General features: G+C 64.0%; 1 protein-coding gene across 3 annotated transcripts in view; it reads left to right on the plus strand.

Moving 5' to 3' along the window:
- Positions 1-16,289, plus strand: part of BAHCC1 (BAH domain and coiled-coil containing 1) — a 58,421-nt gene that overhangs the window by 28,410 nt on the left and 13,722 nt on the right. For all 3 annotated transcript variants that reach the window (XR_004421328.1, XM_033090517.1, XM_033090519.1), the window contains exons 3-10: positions 5,090-5,212; positions 7,962-9,719; positions 10,015-10,123; positions 10,479-10,687; positions 10,882-11,040; positions 11,273-11,442; positions 11,613-11,946; positions 12,906-13,715. Coding sequence is in view for 2 of the 3 variants with exons in the window: in XM_033090517.1 (XP_032946408.1) it covers positions 5,090-5,212; positions 7,962-9,719; positions 10,015-10,123; positions 10,479-10,687; positions 10,882-11,040; positions 11,273-11,442; positions 11,613-11,946; positions 12,906-13,715 (3,672 nt within the window). In the remaining variant the exon portion in view is untranslated. The remainder of the gene's footprint in view (positions 1-5,089; positions 5,213-7,961; positions 9,720-10,014; positions 10,124-10,478; positions 10,688-10,881; positions 11,041-11,272; positions 11,443-11,612; positions 11,947-12,905; positions 13,716-16,289) is intronic.

Consider the following 16,289-nt stretch of genomic DNA (forward strand, 5'->3'; position numbering starts at 1 on the left):
CCCAGTCTCTCAGCCGTTCCTCTCAGCCTGAGAACAGACTGCCAGGCCCTGCACCTGGGGCGGCCAGGGTCAGTGTGTGTGTGGAGGGCCAGAACCAGGACCCCGCAGGCCGGTGTGGTGGGCCAACTTTGCCGGGATGGAGTGAGACAGGAATCAGTGTGAGCCCACACTTAGACCCCAGCCCACAGCCGCGCAAGTCTGAGTTGTGGGCGCGCCCTGAGGAGCTGAGCTTCCAAAGCCCGCACCAGCCCAAGGAGGGGTCTCCCTCAGCTGCTCCCCATAAAGCCCAGTGTGCTCACCCCTGGGAAGCACAGCCTGGACGCCCAGGGGCCCTGAGCGCTGAGTGTGAGGGGCCTGTGCTGGAAACGGGTGCGTGGCTGAGAGCAGGGAGGACATGGGGAGGGGGCCGTTGCAAGTTTACTCCCTTCAGATGCTTGAGCAGGATAGCAAGCGTCCTGCTATCCACTGCCACTGCTCCCTGGCACCCAGGGCAGACATGACTAGCTGATCACAGCAGTGTTTGAGCTGCGTGCGGATGCTCTGTAACCCAGCGTTCCGGGTGGTCGCTATCACTTAGTAAGCTCCTGCACTGCGATTGAAAGCCATCGACACCCTGAGTAACAAGGGTGTCACCTGGGAGACGGCAGGCACCTGGTTTACCCAGGCTCGGGGTCTCCTAGGTGTCTCTGGCAGTCATCCTGGATGGCGGAGGCGGTGGTCCGCTGGGGTTCCTCCCCGAGGGGCTTTCCCCACTGCTGAGTGCTGGAGAGTAGACCTGACCCAGTGGAGATGGGACCTTGGACTGGTCAGAGGGGCAGCTTTGGTGGTCCAACCTGGGTTCCTTGGAGCCCACCCAGTAAAAGTACAGATTCCTGACCCCAACAGTTGGGGGGCTCAGCCAGGTGTGTTGTAGGAGCTGCCATGCTGGGTCTTGAGGCTCCACACTGGGGAGAACATTGTAGCAATTCCAGTCTTAGGATCTGTGTGGCCTCGCCCTCCAGCCCTCCAGGGAGGGAGGGGCCCCTGCTGTTTGTCCCCTCAAACATGAGTGGCATGAGGGACAGGAGGTGCCTGCTGTGAAAGGCCTTGCCCTAGTGGTGTGGGGGCAGCCGGCAGCGAGCAGGGCAGCACCCTGATGAGGGGGCAGAGTCCTGTGCATCGGGCCCCAGAAGAGATTGCTAAGCCTGTAGCCTGTGTGCTCTGTGGCCTGGGGTTGGGGGTCCTGGTTGACCCTGTGGTGGGAGGTCCCCTGCACCCCAGGGAACACTGGTCTTCTGGTTGGCTAGCCATGCACCTCTCTCTCCAGACCTGGCCAGGAACACCCGTGTCCAGCCTTCAGAGACACCCAAGAGCAGCCCCCAGCCTCCCCCAGGATGGTGGTCCCTGGAAGGTCGGGTGGGGGGAGGGTTGCTGCCTCCCCAGCCTTGTGAGAGATGCCTCTGGGTGTGAGTTGGGGCCAGGCTCTGGACATGGTGGGCTGCTATAGTGAACCCCAGGGGAGGGGAGGTGCCATGCAGGGGATGCGTGGGCTGTGATCAGCAGGAGGGGGGCAGATGTGGGCATGCTGGGGCCCCTCCTTCCTCTCCAGCTGAGCAGCTGGCAGCAGGCCCTGGGTCCTTTCAGGTACCCCCCTTCTCTGGGGTCACAGGAGCTCCCCACCCGTTCATTTGTTTCCCCTGTGAAGTGTCCCTGCCTGCCTTCCCATCCCCTCTGTCCTTCAGACCGGGTCCTCTGGATGGCCCTATCCCATGGTGGGTGGCCAGCTGACCCCTCTTCCTGCCTACTCGCCTGCTTCCGCCAGCACCCCTGACCTTCCTGGGCGTGGCCGGCAGAGACCCGAGGATGCTGGGAGGGGCCATCGGTGTGGTCGTCTTGCCTCTCAGGAGCCCGGGGACCTGGTGTGCACTGCCCCTGCCCAGACCCTGAGAGTTCCCGCTGCATTACACCCCATCCGGTGTTCAGAGCTCTGGCCCTGGGCCTAGGGTGTCCAGCACCCCTCACTGCCGTGTCTCTGTAGCTACCCTGCTCCTGTGTCTTCTCCCCGTGCCCTGCGTGCTCCCTGCTCCCTGACCGCCTCTCCAGAATCACCCCCAAAACATTCTCCTCCAAAACAGCCCCTTCAAGGACCTGGCAAGCCCTGGCTTCTGGCTTCTGGTCTCAGAACAGCTGTTCTGATTTATAGAAATCATTTTGTATATTCTTCTTCAATTCAGAGTGTTGGGGAAAAGAAAGGGGGCTTCTGTGTCTGGGCTGGGAGGACTTCTCCCCTTCCTCTCCCTTCTCCACCTCCAGACCCCCAGCCCCTTGCTCTCCCCCCCACCCAGCCCCCTGGCCCACGCCCCTTTCTGTTTCTTCTTCCATCTCCGTCTCCTACCCCTGCTTCCTGTCCGCAGCCCTAATTCCTGTTCTGGGGTCACAGAGGGTGGAGCCTCTGCAGTCCGGAGATGGAGAACAGGCCCCTGGTGGATTTCTACCCCCATCACCAGCTTAGGGTCAGAAATGGAGGGCATGCAGGGCCCTTGCCCTCAGCAGTGGGGACCGGCGTCCTCAAGAAGACATTCACTCAGGCCCAGGGCTCCTCACACTTCCCCCAAAGGGCACTGGCAGGAAGGAACCCACCACTGGGCCAGCTGACCGCCTTCTCTTCTCCCCCTAGAGGGCTGGTGGGCGGGAGGCGGGGACCTCCCGAGGGGTCACAGGGGGGTCTGCGCCTGGGAAACGAGTCTGGGAAGGAGGAATTTACAGACTTCTGTTTACCAAAACGAGGCCCCGTAAAAGATTTAACAGCAGCCAATTAAAGGGGGACAGCTGCATGGTTTAACCACTCCCTCACACAACACACACAGGCCTCTGTCCCCCTGCCCTGGCCGCTCCCACCCCAGCGCTTTTGTCAAGACTTCCAGGAGCTGAGTGTAATCTAGGAAACATCTGCTCCAGATGTGTCCCCTCACACAAACCAGGCCAGTTGGCCAGGCTCTCCACACTCAGCCCTGGCAGGAGCGGGGCTGCCAGGGCCAGGCCGGGCCAGGGCAGCACTGGGCGCCTGCCCCAGTCCTCAGATGAGCCTGGGGATGGGAGCCCTGAGCCCGAGACCACTAGGGACCTCGCAGAGCCTTCACAATGCACGTGCCTCCTCTGGCTGGTGTGGGTAGCTTCCCTTGAGCTTGTTGGACCCGGGACACGCTCTGCACGGGGCATCTCTTGGGGGCGGCAGCGTTCCACAGCTTCACACCCACTGGGCCTGAGGACGTCAAACTGCAGCGTCAGAGGCTGACTGGTGGCCGGCCACTGCCGAGGGGCTCACGGGGATCAGGATGAAGGGTGCCCCATTTGGTTTGGGGGATCCTGGAGTGCCCCTGTTTGATACCTGACCATTTCCCACTCTGAGCTCTGCCCCTGCCGTTCCTCGTCCATCCTTTACTCTGAGCTGGGTTCCATCGTCCCACCCACGCCAGCCTGCTCCCCTCAGCCTCGGGCCACTGGCGATGCCTGGGCCCCCTGAGGCTGTGTGGGCCTGGAGCTCTGCACTGGTTCTGGTTCTGTCCCTCCTGGAAAGGTGTTTCTCAGAGTGTGTTCCAGGGAGTACTTGGCCACAAGTTGTCACAAGGGGTTCCACTGAAACAACAAAGGGAACTCCTGTCATAAAAGGAGGTTGGGAAACAGTTAATGAATAAGATGAAGGGAGCTCTCTGCTTTGCGACTTGTCTGTGACTTTGTTGTGACTCCCTGAGGGGTGCTGGTGCCCCTGTTCCCCAGGCATGGGGCTCACGGCTCCCTTTGATCAAGGCGCTCAAACACTCCCCCAAGAGCAGCCTGCCCTCCCTCCTGGGGACACTTGCCCTGGGACCCAGCCTGCCTTTTCCCTGTCCCTATGGAAACGCTGGATTCCTGCTCCCTCATCACAGCAAAGGTGGCCCAGGGTTGCATGGGAAGCCGTTCCCCATAGTTGGTAGCTCTCGGGACAATCGTGAGGTCCCCAAGAGAAACTCCTCTAGGGCTCGTTTTCCATGGCGAAATGTTTAGAGCATTAGCTCAGAGCATGAGTTTGGGAGTGAAACGGGGTCCCGCCGACTCCAGCCCTGCGGACGCCTCGGCCACCCCAGCTCTGGGCTTCTGCCCTGGCGGGGAAGGACCAGCAGTGAGGAGCCACATTCCAGGGGGCTGGTGGCTCCGGCACCCAGCAGATAGGCCACCCCTCCCCCGAGTCTGGCTGGGTGCCAGTGCCTGGATGGGCCTCCCAGGCCGGTGATTAGTTCTCTGTCCCCAACCCTTCGGGGGGGTAGGGTGTGTGTCCCAGGTGGCCAGAGCCCCCCAAGGTCCAAGGCCCGTGGGTGTTGCGGGCAGCAGGATGTGGCTGGCGTTCCTGGGCTGGGCAGCTGGTCTGGATCCTCCTGGGGGAGAGAGGGGCCTGCTGGAGGCGTCAGGGAGAGCCCGGGGCTGGGGACCAATGCAGGGAACTGTTTGGGGGCGATGCTGCCACTGCTGGGGACCAGCTCCCTTTGCCGACCTCAGAGCACAGAGGAGGCCCAGCTGGTGGAGAGCCCAGTGCCTGCGGCCTCCAGCACGGTGGAAGCCTGCCACCGCCGGCCTGCGCCAGCCCCAGGTGTAGGCTGCCCGACCCCAGGGCCGCCTGCCTGGGGCTTGTTGCATGGTGCAGACTGAGGCGGTGTCTGGCCCCAGGCTTCTCTGGCTGGGAGCTCAGCTGTGCTGCGAGGGCCTCCATCCACTGTGTGTGTCCACCGTGTCTCCGTCCTCAAGACACCTCTCCAGAGCCCTTTTCGTTGCCCTGCCTGGAGCTCCCACACAGCTAGCTAAGTGCTGCTGGGAGAGAAATGGAGGCGCCCTGTGCCATCCTCCCCTCGCTCCCAGCCCGTTGGCAATTCAATTTGTGCTGCACGGAGGGATGGCATTAGACGAGTCAGAGTTAATATGATGTATCGATGGGTTGATTTCCCACAGGCGAGATGCTCAGGGCTCCATGGGGTGTCGCTCCTGGGCTGCCCATCGGCTTCTCGCCTCCCTGGGGTCAGGGCAGGTGTGGGCCTGGGGCCTGGAGACACCTCTGCAGCCTGTCTCCTTGCTTCTCTAGCTCCAGGGTACCCCAGATTTTCGGGGAGTCTGGCATCCACCTTCCTACCCATGAGTCACTTGGATCACCATGGAAACAGCAACGTTCTCTATGGGCAACACCGTTTCTATGGAACCCAGAAAGGCAAGTGCTGGTGTGGGGCCTGGAGGGTCAGGAAGGGGCGGGGCTGGGGGTTTCTGGGGCACCAGGTAAAGGTGGCCAGCCTGGTGAACCCTCCCCTGGGGGTCTGGGCCATGGTGGGTAGGGGCCTGAGGAGGGTGGGCCTGCTTCTCAGGCCCCTGGAGGATTTAAACTCTGGCTCCCAGGGCCATGGCCAGCAGCAGGTTCTATGGGGTCAAGCAAGCTCTCTGAGACACGGCCATGTCTGCAGCTCTCGGGGCTCAGGTGGAAGCCTCTCAAATAGCCATAGCCCAAGGGGGTGGCGCTCAGCTCCCGTGGCACCTGGCCTTGCCCTGTACCCACCCCCGGCAGCTCAGGGGTCCCAGGGGCAGCTCAGGGAGGATGCCATCGGGTGAGGATGGGGGAGGCCCCAGAAGCCTGCACTTCCTGCCTCACTGGGGTGGCACAAGGCCAGACCCCCACCTCGCACCAGGGCCTGAGGTCAGACAGGCTGCAAGGGTATGTGTGTATCTGTGTGTGTAGCAGACAGAGGAGGCGTTCTCACCCGTGGTCAGGAGGGGACTTCCGGGAGCTGTCCCTGGAGAGGAGACACTGTTGTCAGGGCTTTGCTGATGAGAAGTCAGGGCTGGTGGGGCTGAGGGGAGGGCACGTGCACGTGCACACGCGCGCAGTCGCCTGGAGGGCACGGATGCCGTCAAGGAGCCTGCAGGAGCCGTGGCTGCCTAGAGATGGGACAGGTGTGGGAAGTGGCTGGAGGCCTCGGTGCCCTGTCTTGGGGATTTTCTCTGGGTGGGGCGACGTCTCATCTGCGTTGTGGAAAGCTGTCCCTGGAGTGGTGCCCAGGAGGCTGGGCAGGCAGACCGTGGGGCCAGGTTCCATGTTTTAGATGAGATGACAAGTGGGATGGACTTGCAGCAGGACATGTGGCCTCAGGGGAGCCGGAAGCAGCTTGAGGGCCAGGGAGTCCTAGGTAACCCCCATGCATGACCCCGGCTGTGGGAGGGGGAGCACCTGTGGGGGAGCAGAGCAGAGGGGAGGGGTGAGTTCAGCTTCCATGCAGAGGGACCGGGCGCCTTCCCGGAGGTGTTCTGGCACCTGAGAGCCTGGCAGGGCAGTGGAAGGCCTTGGCCTTGGCCCAGCCCAGGGCTGGCCAGCTGGGATGGGTGCAGACGGGGCCAGGAAAGCTCCTATCACACCCAGGGGATGGACAGATGCTGGACGCTTCCAGGAAACCAAGGCTCCTCCGGGTGTGAGACTGGCACGCTGGGTCCCCCAAACTCTTGTGTCAGCCCCGGCTTGTGTGGCTATTTTGACAGCATTTGTCAGGGGCAAGCAGGTGGTCCCAGCCCCAGACACCAGACCCGGTGAACCGGAGCCGGGGAGCCCCTCTGGGCAGTGGGCCTGGCAGCCTCTCGCTTCAGGTGGCCCTGTCCAGGAACACTTTGGTTTTTGGAAATCAAGCTAATTAGGTTTTGCCCCCTTGTTTTAATTAGCAGGAAATTGACACGGAATTTACATGACTGAGAACAATTTTATAAGCTCCAAATGTTTCTTTGGTTGCCCCCTTGTCTGCCCGCTCTCAGCTGCAGACCATCCACTCTGCCTGTCCACCACCCCAGCTGAGTACAGAGTGGGGCGGCCCCCCAAGATCCCAGCTTGGTGAGCAGTGGGTGTCCCCAGGGCTGGCCACGTAGAGCACATGGCCTGGGCAGGAAGGGTTTGTCCCAGGCCGAGGGCCCAGGCTGGACAGCAGGCTATGGTTGAGCACGGGGAGCCAGGGGTACACCCGCCACCCACAAGGCTGGGTGGGCCCAGAGTTGCAGGGACATTGGAAGCCGATTGTGGGCTAGGAGTGGGGACAGCCACCCAGGACCGTTTTCCTTTCTCCCTTCTTTAAACAATCACCCATGCCCCCTAGCCTGAGCTATCCACGGTTACAGTGCAGAGGGGCTGGAGACCTCGCAGCGTATTCAGGAGTAAGCGAGATGGGTCCTCAGACACGCGTCTCCCTGGGCCTCACTTCATCCTGGGGGTCTTGGCACTTACAGGGGCTAGAAAGAGCCAGGCTCTTGGCTGTCCACAGGGCACAGTCCCGCCTGCAGTGGGCTGTCAGACGACGCGCCATGTGGCCGGACACCTGCACAGCACACCTGTAATTGCCACAGCAGGACACATGCACCTCTGTGCACTTGGCCATCAGCTGTGAGCCAGAAGCCTCCTTAGCTTTTAGGGTTCTCCTGGCTGTAAAGACAGGACCAGTTTACACCCCTGAGCATTGCAGGGGGTAGGGGGAGATGCCCGTTGCCCCAGACCACACCCCAGGGCTCCGGTCAGCGCACACTGCTGCCCGCTCCTGCCCTCCCTCTGCTAATCCCCATGGGCACTGGGCCAGGCAGGGGGGCTGGACCATTTGCAGTGCCCATCTCCTGGGGGGCTGAAGGAAGGTCAAAACCTGGGGGGACGGGAGAGGGAGTGTTTAATGGGGACAGAGCTTCACTTTGGGAGGAAGGAGAAATCCTGGAGATGGTGGTGATGATGGTTGCCCGATGGTGAGTGTGGTTACTACCCCTGAACTGCCCACTTACATGTGGCTAAAGTGGTCCGTTCTATGTCATATGTATTTTACAATTTTAAGCCTTCTTCAGACAATAACCAGCTGGTGGTGGGGAGGTACCTGGAGTCTTGTCTGGGGGAGTAGGGGCTCTCCAGCCCCCACGGGCTTCCCACTGACCTTGGTTCTCTCTGTGAGCAGATAACTTCTACCTGCGCAACCTGCCCCCTCAGCCCACGCTCCTGCCCACCAACCACAACTTCCCCAGCGTGGCCCGGGCCGCCCCTGGCCATCCCATCGGCTCCTGCAGCCATGACCGGGGCGAGGCCAGCACCCTGCAGAAGGGCGCCAAGGAGTTCGACCGCTTCCTCATGGGCAAAGAGCTGGGCAAGGAGAGGGCCAGCAAGGTGGCAGAGGGCAAGGAGCGGCTGGCGGTGGAGGAAGACAGTGGCAAAGACCGACGCAAGCTGGTGCTCCCTCTGCCGGCCGACGGTCCCTGCAAGGAGGGCACGGCGCCCAGGGGCCCCTGCGAGGGCCGCCCCAAGCACCTCACCTCCTGCCTCCTCAACACCAAGGTGCTCAACGGCGAGATGGGCAAGGCTGCGTTGGCCAGCTGTGCGGGCGGCATGCTGGTGCGGCCCGGCGTGGGTGTGGCGGCCTCCGGACGTTGCACCAAGGAGGCGGCGGGGCCTGTGGAGCCGGGGCAGGCCTTCAGCGAGTGCCTGGAGCGGCGGCAGATGCTCCATCACGCCGTGTCCTACACGGTGCCCTCCGGCCTGCCCGCGGGGCCACCCCCGCCCCTCAGCACGGCTGCCGGCTCCTTCCCCTGCCTGCAGCTCCATGCCGGCCCCGATGGGCTCTGCCCGCTGCAGGACAAAGTCCCCCGGGACCTGAAGGCCAGCGGGCCCACCTTCGTGCCTTCCGTGGGACACCTGGCAGACAGCAGCCGCTCCTTCCAGGCGGCTGAGGCCTGTGCCGTGGCAGGTGAGGGCAAAGAGCGGCACCTGGATGGGACCTTGGCTCCTGATCATGCGGCGCCCTATGGGGTCTCCTATGCCCACTTGAAGGCTGAGGGCAAGGGTGAGCGGCGGCCTGGGGGCTTCGAGGCGGCCCTCACCCCACGACTAAAGGGCCTGGAGTATCTCCGCAGCGCAGGCCCCGAGGCTCCCTTCCCGGGGCTGCCCACAGGTGGGCTGGACAAAAGCAACTACTTCGAGCTGCCCACCCCCTCCCAGGACTGTGTCCGGCCAAGTCACCCAGACCCTCTGGGCGGGAAGGTCACCCAGGCCTGCTGCACTTTAGACAAGAGCGCCAGCAAGGAGGCCCCCACAGGTCCCCACGGGGCCCAGAAGGTGGCCCGGATCCGGCACCAGCAGCACGTGGTGGCCTCTGAGGTGGAGCCGGGGGTCAGTGGGGCCGAGGCCAAGCGCAAGGCCGTGGAGCTGGCATCTCTGGGCTATGGTGGGCCCCAGCTGCCCCCGTGGAGTGTGCAGTCGGGCCAGGGCGCCACCATGGCCATCGGTGAGGAGCGCAAGGGCGGCGCCTACCTGGACCCCTTTGGCGGCGGCCTGCAGCAGGCCGCCCTCCTCCCCCAGGACCTGCCCACCCCGCCCGATGAGGTCTCGGCTATGAAGAACCTGCTCAAGTACAGTAACCAGGCGCTGGTTGTCGGCCAGAAGGCTCCCTTCGTGGGCTTGGGTGGCCCCAAGGCCAGCTGTGCCCAGCAGGATGTGAAGTTCCCAGTCTCCAAGGGCCCAGGCCAGGCCCCCGGGGAGGTAGAGAGGCCCGACTGTGCCCGAAGCCGGGAACACGATACGCCGCACAGCGATGGAGAGGTTCGGCAGCCACCTGTGGGCATCGCGGTGGCCTTGGCCCGGCAGAAGGACACGGTGAGCCGGCCAGAGACGGCCTACGGTGCCAACACGGGGCGGCAGGGCCGCGCAGCCCCTGCCTTCAAAGGTATGGCCCTGTCCCTGGGAGGAAGGCCTGCGGCTTCTTGCTGCCCTGCCCACGTTCCCCTCCCCAGGCCCCGTGACCCCTCCCCACACGTGCTGTCCGGAACGGCCCCAACCTGCCCCTGTGAGCCTGAGGCTCCCCACCCCTGCCCTAGGCAGACCTGGAGGCCTATGGGGCAGGAGCCTGCCTCTTGGTTCCTGGTCAGCCCCCAGCTTGAAGTGGGGTCACTGTTCCCTTTAGCCACTGGCTCCCCGACTGCCCCAACTCTCATCCCTTCTGCCATTTCCAACCCATGCAGCTGGTGGTGGGCCCCGTTCCACCCACGCACTGAACCTGGAGGCCGAAGAGGAAAGGGCCCGCCTGTGTGAGGACCGCCTGGGGCTGGCCAGCCGGGAGCTGCTGCTGCAGTAAGAACCGGGCTGTGGCCTCGGGGCAGGGTCCAGGCCGCTCCTCCGGTCTTGCTCACTTGGGGCGTAGGATAAAGTGGCTGGGGTGTCAGGTTTGGTGGCCCGTTGGGGGCAGGGCTATGTACCCACCCCGGGCCTTCCTGGGGTTTCTGTCTGTGTTGCTGGGAGCTCTGCTAACATTCTGTCCACTGATGGGGCCTCTGACCCTGAGACCGGCCTGAGCCCGGGCTCCCCTCCAGACCCATCCTGCTCCCTCTGAGGTTCCCGGCTACAGGGTAGGGGGAAGAAGTGGGAGAGTGGTCAGCACTGCTGAGCCACACAGCACCGCCTCCCCCCCCGACCCCATGATATGCAGGGACAGCAAGGACCTCATGGAATTCACCAGGATGCACCCGTCCGGCGGCTGCCCCGGAGACCTAGCCCCTCACCTCGTGATCACCGGCAGCTCCTCTCTGCAGAGCGGCCAGCTGGGCGGCGACCCAACCCCCCATGCTCACCCTGCCCACGCCCCCTGGCTGCCCCGCACCCGCAGCCCCTCCTTGTGGATGGGGGGACACTCCTATGGTCAGTGCTGCACGGGCAGCTGGGGGGGGGCAGGGGGAGCGCCTGCGTCCTGGCTTGGGTGGGGAGGGGGCACTGGCCCTGGGCTGATGCGTTCGGCATGGTTTGGGAGGCCTGAGAGCAAGGAGGAGCCTGGCCAGCCTGCAGTGCCCACCGCCGGCCCTGTGCTGCCTGACCGCGGTGCCCTGTGTCCCCAGGCCTCGGGCACCCCGCCCTGCACCAGAACCTGCCTCCCGGCTTCCCCGCCTCAGTGCCCGGCTCCATGCCATCGGTCTTCCCCCTGTCCCAGGACGCCCCGGCACAGCTGGTCATCCTGCCCTCAGAGCCCACGCCCCACACCGCCCCCCACGCACTTGGTGAGGGCACCCAGGCCAGGCTGCATGCATGCGGGGTGTGGGAAGTGGGTCTGAGGAAGGGCGCAGCCCACGTAGGCGGGGGGCGGCGAGGGAGGCAGCTGCCGGGGGCTGTGCAGGCAGCTGTGAGGTGCATGAGCCCTGGACATGGGGTGGGAAGGGCCAGCTGGGGTGGCTGGGGACACAGCCCGGCACCCTACCCGTGCTGGGGCTGATGGCTGCTCTGGCCTCACAGCTGATGTCATGGACCAGGCCTCGCTGTGGCCCCCCATGTACGGGGGCCGGGGCCCCACCTCCCACATGCAGCACCCTGGCCAGCTCCCCGTCTACTCGCGGTCCCAGTTCCTGCCACAACAGGAGCTCTACACCCTACAGCAGCCACAGCAGCGGGCCGCCCAGTTCCAGGTACCACCCCCGCCACACCTAGGCGGGCCCAGGGCACTGCTCACTCCCTCCGTCTGCTCCGTCTTGGCCTGGCCCAGGAGTCCCCACTGCACATGCCCCCCCACCCCCAACCCCAATGCCCTGAGCAGGGGGCCCGGAGCCAGGCTGAATGCCCGCCCCCCTCCCAACAGCGGAAGCTAGAGGACCAGCCCCTGGAACTGGAGGAGCCCACCCAGGAGAAGGCCCTGAAGTCCACCCACAAGCCACTTGCCTTAACCCCCATGGCCAAGGGCGCCCCCTCACCCGCCACCGCAGGCCCTGCCAAGATGTCACCCTGCTGCCACTCTCCCACCCTGAAGCCTCCTGCCAGCTGCCCCACACCGCCGCCTCCACATCCTGGCGCCTCGTGCACTTTATCCGTCTGCCCGACCGGCAGCCCCAGGCCTGGCTCCCAGCTGCCCAGCGCCGAGGACAAGAGTGGGGAGGGCCGGCGGGCCAGAGCCAACCTCAGCACGTTGGACCCAGGTGAGAGTGGCCAGCGCTCTCCTCCACCCAGGCCCCCTGGTCGGGCCTGGGGCACTGCTGCCTGTCCCCTGCTCTGCTCTTCGTCTTCCTTCCTCTCCACGATCCTCCTGGTGACCCGCGCAAGGAGCACTTGGGGTCCCCACTGTCTCCTCAACCCCTGACAGATGGGGCAGGACACGGGTCCGGCCCAGATGGCCAGCACTGGTGCCCTGCGAATGATAAAGTCCTTGGCCTTCCAGGGACAGTGGCAGGACCATGGGGCAGCAGCTACGGGACCTGTCCCCAGCCTTGAAGCTGGCAAGGGAGCTTGTCCTTAGGGATCGATGCCACCTGCTTGACCCAGAGGCAAGGAGAGATGACCTCGAGTGCAGGGTCCTGGCCTGGCCCCGGCCTCTGCAGCCCGCTGCCTGCCAGCTCCCCAACAGCTATTTGCTTCTCTCTGAATTAGGCTGAGAGTTTACACTGGAAACTCGTGTGGCGAACATAAAACCCCGTCCCAGTTCCACAATAAGGAGACTGAGCCAACAGAGGGTTGTGTTTTTTTTTTTAAGGCTTTTTTTTTTTTATTGCAGTTAATGGGGCGTAATGCCTCCAACAGACTGCCGGCTGGTTCTGGTTCAGGGAAAGCCCTGATTCTAGTTATCTTGTTGTAAACCTCCCCCCTTTTTCTGGTTAGCCACACAACAGCACGCCAGGGAGGCCCCCAGGGGCCCCCATGGACCCGCAAGGGTATAGCATGGATCCGGGGGCTCACAGGCATCCTGGCCCTGGGGGGCCTCCCCTGTGGCCCGCCCTTAACACATGTCCCTGTTACTGCCTCACCTGTTCTGCAGGCAGAGGGCAGCTGGGAACTCTCCCTCCCAGGTGTGGGTCTGAGGGGTTTGAGGCCGTACTCGCCCAATCTGTGACAGGCCCACTGTTGCCCCAGCTGCTCTTCTGACAATACCCCTCTTTTGCAGACCTGCCTCCTGGACACATGTGCCCCACGGCCAGCTCGGGCTTCTCCTTGCCCCCCAGCGTGCACTCATCTGACCTCTCGGACCCCGATACTATGCAAACTGCCACCCCCAGGGCCCAGCCTGAGCCAGTGAGGACGTTCCCGCCAGGGGAGCCACCCCCCCAAAGCCCCCAGAGCCTGGAGGAGCCTGGGCTGCCCTCAGGGGCCAGAGAGACCACCCAGGACCTTGCTGCCACCCCCCACCCTGCCGAGCAGGGGCCCCTGGGGAAGACAGTGGACCCCAGCCCACTGGAAGGGCTACAAGAACTGCGATGTGGGGCCCTCCTCGAGGGAGGAGGCCCTGAGGCCACTGGCAGGGCTAATTCTACTCAGGGAGGGGCCCGAGAGGAAAGGACCAGGGGGCAGGGCAGGGAGGAGGGGGAACAAGGGCCCTTGGAGGCGGCCGGTCCCCAGGGCCTAGGGCAGCAGACGGGGAGCCCCTGTGCCTTGAATGAGGCCAGGCTGGACGAGCGGCAGGCCCCTGGGGGGGCAGGCCTGGGGGAGGATGAGGAGCTAGAGGAGGACTGGGGGTCAACTCCCGACGACAGCCACCCGCCCAGGGTGCTGCCGGGCCTGGACGCCCTTGTGGCAGCCACCATTGACCTAGGGGACCTGCCCGGCATCAGCCTGCTGGACCCTCAGCCCCCCGCTGTCCCTGGGCCGCCGAGCACAGTCCTCCGGCCCCATAGCTCAGGGATTCATGGCATCGCCCTGCTCAGCGAGCTGGCCGACCTGGACATCCAGCCACAGAGGAGTGAGCCAGCCCTGGCAGGTGAGCACTGCAGGCTGCCCCCATCGCTCTGGGTCCCAGGAGCTGCACCCTTGGGCATGGGCTGAGGGTCAGTCTTCAGCCCTGCTCAGTTGGCCCTGCAGTTCCCCCTTTGCCCACCTGCCCCTCATCAGGAAACCAGAGGCAGGTGTACCCCCACCATATCACCCCCAGCCCTGGCTGCCCATTTGTCCATGGGGCCAGGGTCCTGCAGCCCAGACTGCCCTGACTGTGGTGTCAGAGGAAGGGCCTGTGGGCAGCGCCTCGTTGCTATGGATACTTGTGACATCCTGAGAGGGGCTCAGGCTCGTCCCCATTGCACACCCGGGGATGCCTAGACTCACGGTGGGGAGGGGAGGTGTGGCTGCACTGAGGCCTCACAGCCAGGAAAGCAGAGAAAGCTCGTGCTACCTCTGTGGGTTTCCACCTTTGGTCCCGGCCCTGGGTCTGCACGGGGTCCAGCTCAGGACTCATCACCCTCGCCTCCCAGGCCCAGGGAGGTAGCCTGAGACTGATTAGAGGCTCCCCAGGCCTCAGGACCCCGCGTTCCCCGCGGCCTCACTGGGGCGGCAGTGGCACCTGCCCGGAGCTGACCTGCAGAATGAGATGATCTGGGTTCCCCGTACCCCCAAGGCCCCAGGGTGCGGAGTGGAGGGGGGGGTGCTGGTACTGCCCTGCCATGAGATGTGGAGCCTGAGGGCCACGTCCCTGCTTAGGCCGCTCTAGCCTAAGCAGGTCCTCTCTGTTGCCCAGGTGCTTCCTGGAGAAGCCCCTGTCCCCACCCCAGAGGGAGCCCCTGGGGTGGAGCCCCCAGCCAGACATGTGCTGCGTTGATGTTTCCTTGGTTGCTGGCTCATTTCCCCGAAGTGCTATCTCCACGCACCACTCCACCCACCCACCCCCTCAGCCGGCAGCACCTTTTGTGCTGCGTGGAGATGAAGTGAATGAACTTGTAAAGTTAATTCCCCCGCAGGCTTCTGTTGGTCTTCTCCTGTCCCCTGGACAGGCCACCGCTGTGCTTAGGAGAATGAGGTGGGGAGCCCCTGCCAGGCGGCCTCCCAGCTGGGGCCCCAGGAGGACCTCGCCTGGGGCTCGGGCCTGGAGGGAGAGGTGGGGAGCCCTGGGCAGGGCTCATGCTGCCGACCCACCGTGTGAGTGTGGCTGGCGTGAGGGTGTGCCGAGCAGATGCCGGGCGCGGTGTGTGGCCACCCGGTCTGTGCGTGTGAATGCCTGCTGGCCCGGCGCCCGGTCCTTCAATGAATGCTCACGTGTAGACCACGTGTCCCAGTGTGGGCGGTGCAGCTGCCGACTCAGGCCAGGCGCCTCAGTCACTAGGGTGTGTGGACCAAGTGAGCTTCCACCAGTGGGTCTCCGCCCCTCTTCCCTGCTGGACCCCGGGCCCCCACCCTCCCCTCCCGCCTGTAGTGGGGCTCCTACCCTCCCTCTGTCCCTGTTAAGTAGCCAGTCTGTGCAGCCTGTGAGCCCCACAGCCATTCCCTACAAGGGCAGTGACCGCTTTGCCTGGAATTAACCAGGAGATGGGTGTAGAGGACGGCCTGAAGGCTTCAGAGGGTCAGCAGGGCCTCTCAGCCCCTCCTCCCCAGAGTGTCCCCTTGAAGTCCCCTCCAGGCCGGGCAGAGCAATGGGTGAAAAGCCAGCTAGGGCACTGGGAAGTGGGGGTGAGGAGGTAACCAGCTTTAGAAAGGAGAGGTGGCCCCAGGCCGTTTGCTCCCAGGCGGGGCCAGCCCCACCCTCACTGACCTGGGTATCCAGAGCCCTCACTGTCCCCACCAGGCTTAGGACCTTTGGTTTGCCCCCCACCTGGGCTCAAGTCCAGGGATCTCAGTGGGCAGGCTGCCCTCTCTGCAGGCCTAACCCCCCGGTCTTCCCCTGCCCCACCAGCCACCACGGGCTCCCACTGCCATCTGTGTCTACAGAGCCTGCAACCTATAGCTAGCCCTGTGCCTTTCTAGGGATGGGTTGGAGACCCCCCCAGGCTTGGGTGTGGCTGTTACTTTCTCTCCCCACAGTCCTGGGGACTACAGACCCATGCAGGATGTTGTTTGGAGCCCTAAGAAGACACCCCACAAATGCCCTCCCCCAGGCTCACCTAAGGAACTACCGTGTCTCAGCAGGCTTAGCCTGAGGGGTGGTGGGGGCTGGGGAGGACTGAGCCAGGGAAGGGAGAAGCAGAGGGGCTTCCTAGCCATGGCAGTGACGCCAGGAGAAGGGGAGACCCTGTGGCACTTCCAGCTGCAGAGAGCCCTGTTCCACCTGCTGTGGAGGGGCAGCCCCTCAGCCCCACCCCCATGCCCAGGACGCCTTGGACCCAGCAGCCTTGGCCCAGAACTGGTGTCCAGAGGTTTGAGCGTCCAGCTTTGTTCCATTACTGAGGGTGGCTCATCTTTTGGCACCATCACGGTGGTTGCCAGGCACTTACCCCTTTGAGTTAATAAGCATCTCGTTGGGAGGTACTTTGAAAAGCTGTGGTATTCTGTTCCTCTTCCAACACTTCACTCATTCATTTGTATCAGTGAGACTCGTGAATTCTTATTCTCTTCGATCTGTTAGTCACCA

Source organism: Rhinolophus ferrumequinum, chromosome 21 (genome assembly GCF_004115265.2).
Source record: "Rhinolophus ferrumequinum isolate MPI-CBG mRhiFer1 chromosome 21, mRhiFer1_v1.p, whole genome shotgun sequence".
NCBI classification, from domain to species: Eukaryota; Metazoa; Chordata; class Mammalia; order Chiroptera; family Rhinolophidae; genus Rhinolophus; species Rhinolophus ferrumequinum.